The sequence below is a fragment of the Hippocampus comes genome, unplaced genomic scaffold (assembly GCF_001891065.2).
Source record: "Hippocampus comes isolate QL1 unplaced genomic scaffold, H_comes_QL1_v1.1 scaffold135, whole genome shotgun sequence".
Classification (NCBI taxonomy): Eukaryota; Metazoa; Chordata; class Actinopteri; order Syngnathiformes; family Syngnathidae; genus Hippocampus; species Hippocampus comes.
Window position 1 is genome coordinate 2,665,302 of NW_017805583.1, and position 11,580 is coordinate 2,676,881.

The following is an 11,580-nucleotide window of genomic DNA, read 5'->3' on the forward strand; positions in this document are numbered from 1 at the left end:
TCACGATCATAGACTTAATGAGAAATGTGCATGAAGTACAAAGTACATTGAGTGAACAGCTCTTGATTAAGGAACATTACATTGAGAAACAGAACAACAAGGTTCAATTCTCAACAAAAGTAAAAATAAAAGGTACATGTTGTCTGCAATGAGCAGCTTTGACGTCAATAAGGCAGTGGATGGTGTTGGGGGATAGAGCGGCCTCCTCTTCCCCGCGTGTTCGTTGAATTTCAGACGAGGAGAATGTTGGTAATCCAAATAAAGGCTGGAGGCGATGAACAGTTCCTTCGAAGGCTTTTAATTTATTTCTGCAGTTTACAAATTGATTTGGGCTCCTGAGGGGTCCAGATTTGAAACAGGAAGTGTAGAAGAAACACATTCATGAGATTATATAGAGACAATATGATAATGAGAGGTGGTTAGGTACGCCTCTCGTGCAAATCCCGGAAACAAAGAAAGTAACATGGCATCTGACCAGGTGTGGCTGGAAGAAATTGGGACTGGTGAGGTGAGACCAAACCACCACTACCCACCATTTGGTGTGATGGCAAGTTCCAGAACCCCCGCTGTGCATACATCCTGAGATAAGAGGTCTTCCCAGGGGGGGCTTAACAGCGATCAGGGACCGACCCAAGGTGCGGGGGGACAACAGAAGACACTTGGGGGGCCGTTAATCAACCAAGGAGGAAGAAGATAAACTTTAACACTACATACGTTGTTTTAAGTGTGCAAACAGATGTCCAGGAAACAGACTGAGATCAATAGTACTCATAGCAAAGCGCAGTCCCTCAATAGCTGCAACACAGATACTTGAGATAACAGTTCCTCTTTTGATGTTGACATGTCCTCTGGAGGGGTCATAAAAGTGGTGGGGGTGAGGGGGTACCAAAGGTGATTGTAATCACAGTAAGCAGGAAATACCTTCAACAGCATTCTACATTGTTTCTTTCAAATCCAGCTAACAGAGAGGAATCATATCTTAACAATGGCAATCCACGACCTTTATTGTGAGGCCACGTACCAACACAAAACAAATGGATCTCGATCTATTGCAAACAACCATAATCATTTTGTCCAGAAAGTGTAACCTTGGCGGAGTCCAAAGCTGACTTGAAACAAATTCAACTTTCTACCGGCAATGTGGACTGGTCATACAGGGAATGAATGACATGATCGGGGCGTCTGGTACCCCATACGACTGAACAACCCCCCCACAGAACTCCCCTGTGGTAGGACCTGGTCGAACATATTCTCCAAGTCCACAAAGCATATTTCGACCTTTTGGGTGAACCTCTCATGCACCCTTCACATCCATGCTGATGGTGTAGAACAGGGGGAGGGAACTCCAGTTCCTCGAGAGCCATATCCTGCCTGTTTTCGATCCCTCCCTACTCCGACACATCGGATTCAAGTGATCAGCTCATCAGCATGATCGGCCCCTCTGAGTCCCACAGGCCAAAATGGCCTGATAGGACTCCTCCTTCAGTTTTACTGCATTCCTCACCACCAGTGTCTACCAACAGGTTTGGGATTCGCCACCAGGACAGGCACTGACCAATTTACGACCACAGTGCCAGTTGGCCACCTCAACAACGGACGTACCATTGTGCCTCTAACTGGGAGCATAAATAGCTAGGTTTCCATACCAACCGTATCTATTGATACTGCCACCCTAACTAGCCCCGTGCATGAGCTACAGTATAAGCTTGTTAGGATGAGAGATGAAACGTCTTCTAAAACAACCAGAACAGTCCAGTTGGGATTGAGTCAGTGCCCCGAGAATGAAATTACCTGGATGAATGAGAATAGCTTCATGTTTCCACAGAGAACATGATGCACATAAACCACACTTGGATTTATTTCATTTTCATCCTTAGCTGCTGCCTTCTTTAACGCTAAAAGGTACACCAAAGATGAATAAAATTCATATTTCACCAGGACAATAGAAGAGCATGTTATGCACACATGGCAAAGACGTAACTTCAGAGATGCTCGCGGTTCAGAACGTGGCCAGTTTGACCGAGGTAGGTTATCATGCCAATTAACTAAACTGCCAAATTCTTCATGATGCATAATATTCGGTTATTTACAAATAAGCACCATCAACTATATAATATGGCGAAATAATGAACTATATAATATGGCGAAATAATGCTGTTTTACAATAAAGAGCGCTGACTGTACTCTCAACGTGGCAGCAGCAATGGAGATTCTTAAAACAATATGTACTCAAGGTGGAGATGGGTGAGCACATTAAGTGTGCACAAGGATATCCTTTCTACTTAATATGCAATTTAGTCGCACATATAATTTTAGATGGTCACAGTATGTCAATTCAGTAATTAATTTGCTTTATTACTACTCTTTTGGATGGCAGAGTATGCTGGAGATGATGGAAAGCTCTTTCCAAAAACAACACTTCACGACAATCAGAAGCAAAGCAGAGAAAACAAAAGTATCTTACAAAAATTCATTCATTTTCCGATCCGCTTATCCTCACGAGGGTCGCCGGGGGTGCTGGAGCCTATCCCAGCCGTCTTCGGTCAGTAGGCAGGGGACACCCTGAACCGGTTGCCAGCCAATCGCAGGGCACACAGAGACGAACAACCATCCACGCTCACACTCACACACAGTGTTCAAAGGGCCTGCCATGCATGTTTTTGGAATGTGGGAAGAAACCGGAGTACCCGGAGAAAACCCACGCAGGCCCGGGGAGAACATGCAAACTCCACACAGGGAGGCCGGAGCTGGAATTGAACCCAGTACCTCCGCACTGTGAGGTCGACGCGCTAACCACTGGCCCACCGGGCCGCCTCTTAGAAAAATTATGGAAAGAAAACATATTGGCAACAGTTAAACACATGAACAGAAAACTAAAAACATTTACAAGTATAGTAAAGAAATGAGAGCAGAATTGTAAAATAAGTACAAGAAAAAAAAAGATGTACAAATGTTTAGAAGACCTGAATAAAAGGTATGGGGAAAACACATTTACACTCCGGGCTGACTTCACTTCTTATTTAATTTGTGTGCAGCATAACAGCTAAATGCAGCTTCACCATGTTTAATTCTGGGCTGAACTATAATTCCTCATTAAGAACCCAAACCATTCAGTGGTTTATTGACCAGTAGCAGAATTTTAAAATATATTCTACAGCTAATTGCGAGCGAGTCTAAAACCTCTAGGACTGGAGTAATATGATCTTATATCTTTGTTTGTGGTCAAAACGAGCTTCAGCTGTTTGATGCTCTTTTGTGGGAGTCCAGTAAGAAGACTGTCACAATAATAAAGTCTACTGGAGATAAAAGCATGAATGTTTCTCCTGGTCTGCTTGGGGCATACCATCCTTCAGCCTGGATATTTCTTTCAGCTGGTAAAAGGGTGTTTTCGTGATGCATTTGATGTGGTTGCTGAAAGTCAGGTCTGAGGACCGGTTTATCGAAGGACACTTGCGGATAAAAACTCTAAAATATTCTATCGGTAGTGCCTTTCGTTTAGACGGTGACGCCATTTTGGGGGCTTGAATCTTGCAAAAATTTGAAACCACCTTGCAGAGTGGAAAAATTGAATATGCTTTGCCATTGTGTTCCCATATTGCTGGGCCAAAACTTAAAAGTGCGCTCAGACCTGCTCCCATTGCGCATGTGTTTACATCATCTACATGTGCCAGTACAGTACAGGGACTTAATAAACATCCATCCAATAAACACCCCTTCAATATTGCTGCTGTAGATTGCAAATTTCTCCATTGTGGGACAAATAAAGGTTTTCTTATCTTATCAGTCTGACTATATCCATCCAGTTTCACAACATTCACATTTTGAGGCGTTCTACCAAAGTAACACCATCATGTTGAATCTTCGGTAGTTGTAAACAGAACTGTGAGCAAAATCTAATTAAAAAGGGCCATAATGAAAAGAGATGACACGAGTAGTATTCTAGACTCACCTGTTGTACTGATCAGCTCGGGGACAAGAAGGCATATAGAGCAATTGTACTGCAGGACTAAGCTGCTGAACAAAATCGATTAAAAAAACAACACAACCACCACAAAGGAGATTAAAATATTTAATGTTTAGGTGATACATAAAGATCAAATGGTACAAAAAAATAAACCATTGCATTAAAACTAATGCACTGATACATTTACAGCTTCCCTTTGAAGCTAGAACATTTTTATTCATTCAATGCATAATTGAATGTATTAAAATTCTACCATGCAGACTATACACTAAGATTGCCGTGTACAACAAATACAGGCAATCCACATACATGCATAAGAGCCTTACTTCTACGTGATATCTAAATTTGTCCAACAGTGAAGATACTACCTCGCCATCATGGCTACATCCCGTTTGTGATTATGGAGCAAGGAGTGTGATGAGAATTTATTTTGGGATGAGAACTGGAACAGGGCACCAAGAACGTAACGTAATGTCAATACAGGTGATGCATTTCTTTTCTTGGTAAGCATTAGACATCAAAATGAGTAAAGAGTTAAACTTGCCGATTCAATACAGATATTGCTGGTATTTCATCTGTGTTCTTATTCAGGTTTGACTGCAAGCCTATATCAATCAATACAGAGTACAAATCAGGAGGCAGCCTCATTTAATAACTATATTAAACACACACACACACACCACACACACATCCATATGAGTTAGTTAGGTCTACACACATGGAAAAATCTATTAGAGACCATGAATTCCTCATATGGAAAATATCAAGACTGAGTCCAGTACTAGTCTTCCTCTTCCTCCTCATCATCACCAAATGACAAAAGGCTGCTGTTTTTCACTTTCTTCCCAGAATTCACCACCTTCTCTTCTTTCTCCACTGTATCCCGCTTCTTTTTGCTGGAACTGGCAGTTATTCCTTGAAATTTGTCAGCGGAGGACCGCTTTGCTGGTTTCTTGAAGAGGATTTTACCATCTTCACGAGGATCGTCGCCTGTTGAGTCACAGGGCATTGTGTTTCATTAAAAACAGAGCTTTCAAAACCAATTATGAAATGACATCAGAGCAATTTACTGCTTCGAACTTTGGAAGCTTTAGTGGAATTAAATATGCCATCCCAATCACCATCTTTTTTTTTTATAACAGCTGCTAGATAAGCTCCTCAAAAGATGCGCAAAAAGTCAAGCAGACAGCATGCATAATACCATATACATAAAGCCACGAAAGTTAACATGGTTAAAAAAAATAATAAAAATAAAAAATTCAATATTCGTTGTGAAGTCACCTTATTTTAGGGGGGAGGTAAATGTGGAAAGGTTCGACTCACAGGTACACAGAAATCTTTCATCTGTGTGTTTTAGAGAATTTGGTCTGTTTTATGTTCTTTATGTTCCGGAAAGCACTTTATTACAACTGCCACTGTTCTAAAAGCGCAGTATCAATAAAGACGTATTGTATTGTACTGTATTATCCAGCACACTGTCAAAATGAATGATGACTACATCATTTTAATCTGCATACATGTTATGCACAACTTTTATTTTCAAATGTTTTTGTGACAGTTATGCTCCTCGTACAAAGCTGTAATTGTTTTCTTAGTGAAATATTTTCAACTGAGTTTTTGAGTAACTCTAGAATGTGCATCATGTAGGGAACATTCCCAAAGGGCCGAGATCTTTGCAAATACAGTATACACAGTTATGCTGTGCGTGATCGACTTTGCACACAGTGGTAAAAATCAACAACAACATCAACAACAAAAAATATAACTTGGTTTAGGGACTGGAACAGATAAATTAAATTTCCATCAATTTCAATGAGAAACATTACCACAATTTATGGTTACAAAGAGACCCACAGAACCAATTGAGTTCATGACTTGACTTTCCACTGTTAGGTTCCATTGAAAGTATACAGATTGCACTCAACTACTGAGTATCCAATAAATCAATAAATACAAGTTAAAACCTGTTACATGTGACATACGTATTTCAAACCACTGTAATGGTCTTTGAAAAAAACGAATGAACAAACACACACACACACACACACACACAAACCTTACTTTTCGCTGACTCTGTGTCAGGTTTTATTCCTTCCTTGACAAGTTTAACTTCCTCGGAGGTCAGGTCTCCATCTTTAAGGACAACAACTTGAGGTAATTCATCTTCTCGATCACTCCCACTGTCATCATCCAGTGTGGGCATTTCCTGACGCTGCAAGGGTGACATAAAATAAAAGTATGTACTCTTACTCTTTACGCATATGGAAAGAATGTAACATTTGTCTGTCTGAGGTCACTCGATTGCAAAAGTGTACCTCCAGACATGGCCACTAAGTACAGTATTGGTCATTGCAAATGTGTTCAATGGCCGCCTCCTCGTGGTGGCCAAAAGTGCAGCAAGGGACTTTCTTAGTTGTATTCAATTCTTTAATAAGTGGATGATTACATATCCACAGTCCATGTGATGTTCAAAACGTTTTCATTCAAATGAACCAACCCATCATGACTGCTACCTTCCATGATTCCCATTAGTCAAACCACATACATACCTTAGTGTCAACAGTGGGGCCTTCTTTGTAGCCAACATCATTTTTAAACCTCTTCAAAAAGGAAGGTTCCGCTGGTTTCACCCAGGACACACCACTAACTTTGTTCTTATTCATCACGGTGCAACCAGACACGAATAAGTCAAGAAAATCAGCAGAATCGTTTCAACGAACAGCTTTCACCGGAAGCAAAACACACCGTCAGTAAAATGCGCCTAAGTCACATGACCCTGGGAAGCTACTGCGATTGGTAGAAGTGAGGTTACGGGCTCGAACAAAGGTTCGCGAGGACGTAACGCGGATGTCGTAAATTTCCTTCAAATTAATTTTCTATAATGTCAACATTTGCCGGAAATAATTTTAACCCATTATTCAAAACTACATTTCGACATATAAAGTGTACCAGTATTCTCTTAAACTCCAAACAAAACCTTTGACTGTTTATTGTATTAAATTTACTTATAAAAATCGCTTTTGCATCGAAAAGAAACAACTACTGGTGTATACAAAATGTATTTTAACTTGACACATTTTCTGTCACTTAAACGAAACAAGGTAACTGTAATAAAGCGCTCCACCTGCTTTAGGCATGATTTCGGGTTCTATTTACGCATTATTGGCTGGTTGTTTGGGTGCTACCGCCTCCTTATCGGCTAAATTAACTCTCGGTGCAGACTACCTGAAGGAAATGTGTGAAGCTGGACTAAGCAGCACGTCCGATGCGAAACACGATAACGACGAAACTACCGTCTGCCTCTGGGTAAGACGAACTTTGAGCACGTCCTTGAATATGTGTTGTGCTGTACCGTCTTTTGTAAACTGCACCCGTCAGAGTGATGAGACAGCAGGAGTAAGCAAAACTGTCTTGGGGACTAAAAGTTTGCAAATGCTTCCTGGTGATGGCCTCGTAGTTTCACTTTCGTTGTTGCCGCGGCAACGTCCCATATATGGAATAATCATCTTTGCAGCTAGACATCCCCCTGCGGCTGCTGTGTGTCGTCCTGATGTTCCTCTGCAACGCTGTCATGTGGACCTTTTTCTCCAAAGCTCTTCGCTACAGCTCTTCTTCTGCCAGGGCCACTGCCACCACTACTGGGGGCAACTTTATCTCGTCGGTAAGCCGTCCCAATCATTCTTGACTACAGTATATAAGTACAAAAATTCTTTGTTTAATCAGCAAAACTACTGTCACTGAAAATAGCTTCGGAGAAAAGGAACAAAAGTGTCTTTTTAAAAAATGTCAATATTAAACGGTTCGGTAAATGGATGGATGGATGTTAAGAATTAAGGATGTCATAACATTTTGAAGAAGTCAAACTCAAAACAGTAGCTTGTCCTGGAATCAGTTTTCAAGAATAGAAATGAACCGGAGACCATGAGGCTTCACAGTTGTTTTTGCTTTTAAGTGTGGACCGAATTATAAAAAAGAGGCACCATAACAAAGTGTATGAAATCACGAGTTGAGTATTCGGAATTTTAACGAAATAATTAATTATATTAACTGATTAATTAGTAATTCAGAATCATCAGAATTTTTGGTACTGTCTCATCCTTTTTGGGATCCTCCTGCAGATTGGATATAACTTTGTTGACTTAAATACCTCAAAATTTGATGTAAGTAAAACAGTCAGTGAATGACAATACATTCTCATTTCCCTCTTATTTGTCTGCGCATTTAGGCCATACTGGGGAGGCTTATTTTTGGAGAGACTCAATCAGTTCTGTGGTGGGTGGGCATCTCTCTAACGCTGTGTGGGCTGCTGGTGCTTCATGGATCCACGCCTCAGAACCTGCCACAGGACGACGCCAAAACGGAATAGTTGTATTACTCTACATTATATTTATATATATTTTTTACTGTCACTCGTCATGAGGTGGGTAAATAGGAAATAGCTACCAAAGATTGAGTATTTTGTAAATCTTGTGCCTTTGTCATTAATTCTGCTAGAGGCAATTTGAATTCATGAATATTTAAAGAAAATAATATCAAATTCATATTTAGTTTTAGGTATATTTTGTTAATTTGACAAATCTGATTTAATTGCTGAACTGAATAAAAAAAAAAAAACATCACAGCACACTTGGATAGCACCAAACAAAGCTACCTATGTATTTTTTATTTTTTTTGCAAATTGTTTGGGACAAAGTGAACGCAGATATGTATGTATGTGAGAAAGAGAGAGTTAAATTTGGGTTTTATTCTCGATAAAATGTATTACTCATTGGAAATGAATATTATGAGCATGCTTGTAAAAAAAAACGTTGACATTGTAACTTTATACTTACTCCATATGTAAACAAAAAGTTTTGTAATTTTGCCTACTTTATTTTGTGTTTTGAACTTTTCAGTTTTGAGAACCATGTAAAATGAAGTACTTTGTATCTTGTGTCTGGGTGTATTTTTTTTTTCAGAGCAGTAGGAAACTTGTGAAACCTTGACGTGTTTAATGACTTATTACACACTTAACATTTTTCAAAATACTTTCAGAAACTGCATTAAAATTATTTTAAACCCGGGCGGGGGTTAATAAAATCAAATGTTTTCTACCATCACTCAATTGAACATTAACATACATTTCACAACAACTTCAGTAGTTGAATTAATAGAAGGAATATATTTGTACTCGACAATGGCAGGGCCACCCCTCCGTAGTTCTTGGCATGCCTGACATGAATCAATGAAAGAAAAAAATGAAGACCACAATAATCACATCAAACTGATTTTTAGCACCCGTTTAATGAGTTAAAAGCCCTCATGCTGCCACATCAACACACAGCATGATAGATAATTAAGGTTAAACATCGGACAAAATTGTTCACACAGGTCAGGAAAGATAAGGCACAGTGGTGATGACAGAAGCTTGAGCTCAGTGCATTAGTGCTACTGTTGGTGTTCGCCTGGGTCTGCTTTGTCACTCAGATGCTACTCATGTAAAGCCAATTGGTAGTAATTGACAGAAAGCACAGTAACTCCCTTCAGTTCTATTGGAACATTCTAGAATATAACATCTACTTTGGAATAGGCAGTACGCGACACTCTTCATAAAAAAACAAACATTTCAAGACTTGTGATGGCGTTATCTTCCCTCATATACACTGAAAATGCATCTTCTAAAACAGAAAACTTGGTAAGTCCCGTTCTTTCGTAAATGGCAGGAACACAAGGCTGCCACTCAAGACCAATGAGCTTGATGCGGCTTTTCCAGTGAGTGTACATTGATAACATTATCTTTGGTGTTTTTGCAACTCTGTGTAAAAGAGAATCTTTTCGATTGCAGGTTATTTGCCTGTGCAAAAATGCAAAGAAACGAAGACTCTAGTTTTTTATCTAAGTGTGGTCATAATTTCTTCTTACAACTGTATAGAATCAGTGTAATTAACACACATGAAAACAGAAACAAGTTAGTACAACGTAACATTAATTGGAACACACCAAAAGTACTGCTGTGCCAAGGAACTATGTTGAAGTGGTTTGAGTTTCATTTAGGCAAAAGTAGTGCTTTGTTTTACCTATAGGCAGTTATAAACCTTTTTAGTGGGGCATCAATTACACGCATAGATTTTCACTATTTGCAGCAGGGGTTGGAGCCTAATGTTTTTTTTTTACTGCCAAAATGTTTGCTCACAACTGTACAAGTACTGTACCAGACCATACACTGAACGGAACAAAACGTAGCACGTTAGGATGAAGGCTCGGCCTAACAGAAATGTGGTCTGAGACATGAGAGTAGATCCAAGGTAGCTTTGCCAATGGCTGCATTCTCATGATTGCATGCCGTGGGCATGATTTTAAAGCTGTCCTATTAAAATGTGAATGTGCTCCATAGTTTTGATTTAATTTGTAGAGAGAAAAAAAAAATCTGGCACTGAAATAGACGGGGACCCTACAAAACAGTCTTTACTTTATGTGGTGTTGCCCCTGAAGACAGATACTCACAGAGAAGCATTTTTAATTAATGGCCCATGTAAACAAGTACTTACCCCTATTCTGATTTCAGCTCATTAAACAATTTTAAAATCTCACAACAATCCAAATAAATATGAAATGTAATTCTATTTCTATATTTGGATTAACGTAGGTTGTCTTGGTGAGATTAAATCCCAAACATCTGAAAAGAGGAAGGGGTCAAATGCTTTTTCATGGATATTAAAGCCATAAAATCCAAGCATATTTAAGTACAATTTTCAGTATTGTATGTAATAAAGTGTACTGTATTTTCCCGACCATAAGACGCACATAGTTTTAAAATTTCTCCAAAATGGGTATGGCGCCTAATAATGTGGGTCACCTTGTGTATGCACAGAGTACCAAAATATGTGAATGCGGTTGTGTGACTTCGATGAGAGGTCTGCTTGACTGACTGACTGATGTTGTGCCGACACGTTGCTTATATAGAGGAAAGGCGGATGTAACTGAGGGCAGCATGCGGACGTTAAAGTGGGAAGGGTGGACGTGAAAGAGGACGCTAAAGGCACGCCCCCAGTAGGTGCCCGTACAAGCATTGTGCAACAAACATCCCGTAAATGGCACCTACGAAGAGACACTCTTACGAAACACAGTTTAAACTGCAAGCAATCGGTTACGCAGAGGACCATGGGAATAGAGCAGTCGCGAGAGAATTCAAGATCAACTAATCTATGCTTTTGTTTTATGAAACGGCGCCATCGATCCATCCCGCCAAGGACGACCGTCGCGGAGCAATATCCGGTGGATGACAAGGAAAGGCTTGTCATCTTCCGCTCCGACTGCAGTAAAAAGCGTAATGTTCTGTGTCACATTAAATAAAACATGCTTTCTTGGAGATTTTAAACCTTTACTCAGCCGCTCTGCCGGCCTCACTAGGCTTGCATTTCCGACTGTTCTTCAAACAATCTCCACGTTACGAGCTTAACCGCTTGGGATTCGGCAAGTGATGGGGGACAAGCATACTTAGCATTTTGAAATACAACAAAAAAAAAAAATGTCTGACAAACACATCCAGCCCAACCACATCATTAACATGCGCGAGCTGCCGCTCACTTTCGACATCCCGGCAAACCACACTGTCGAGAAGGGAACCAGCACGTTAG

General features: G+C 40.1%; 2 protein-coding genes across 2 annotated transcripts; one reads left to right on the plus strand and one right to left on the minus strand.

Annotated features, from left to right (window-relative positions):
• Positions 1 to 4,055: 4,055 nt before the first annotated feature.
• kiaa1143 (KIAA1143 ortholog) lies at positions 4,056 to 6,729 on the minus strand. The gene is made up of 3 exons (XM_019880007.1): positions 6,514 to 6,729; positions 6,026 to 6,176; positions 4,056 to 4,954 (listed from the first exon to the last, which is right to left on the minus strand). Exons 1-3 carry the CDS (start codon positions 6,625 to 6,627, stop codon positions 4,746 to 4,748), a joined length of 474 nt encoding a protein of 157 aa, XP_019735566.1. The 5' UTR covers positions 6,628 to 6,729; the 3' UTR covers positions 4,056 to 4,745.
• A 110-nt stretch (positions 6,730 to 6,839) lies between these two features.
• Positions 6,840 to 8,898, plus strand: LOC109521905 (transmembrane protein 42-like). The gene is made up of 3 exons (XM_019880008.1): positions 6,840 to 7,270; positions 7,479 to 7,625; positions 8,190 to 8,898. Exons 1-3 carry the CDS (start codon positions 7,100 to 7,102, stop codon positions 8,328 to 8,330), a joined length of 459 nt encoding a protein of 152 aa, XP_019735567.1. The 5' UTR covers positions 6,840 to 7,099; the 3' UTR covers positions 8,331 to 8,898.
• The last annotated feature ends 2,682 nt before the right edge of the window (positions 8,899 to 11,580 follow it).

Coding starts and splice junctions, on each gene's coding strand:
- kiaa1143 (XM_019880007.1), bottom strand. CDS start 6,627: ATGAATAAGAACAAAGTTAGTGGTGTGTCCTGGGTGAAACCAGCGGAA. Junction 6,177..6,513: donor GCCCCACTGTTGACACTAAG/GTATGTATGTGG, acceptor TCACCCTTGCAG/CGTCAGGAAATGCCCACACT. Junction 4,955..6,025: donor TGACACAGAGTCAGCGAAAA/GTAAGGTTTGTG, acceptor GTGACTCAACAG/GCGACGATCCTCGTGAAGAT.
- LOC109521905 (XM_019880008.1), top strand. CDS start 7,100: ATGATTTCGGGTTCTATTTACGCATTATTGGCTGGTTGTTTGGGTGCT. Junction 7,271..7,478: donor AAACTACCGTCTGCCTCTGG/GTAAGACGAACT, acceptor TCATCTTTGCAG/CTAGACATCCCCCTGCGGCT. Junction 7,626..8,189: donor GGGGCAACTTTATCTCGTCG/GTAAGCCGTCCC, acceptor CTGCGCATTTAG/GCCATACTGGGGAGGCTTAT.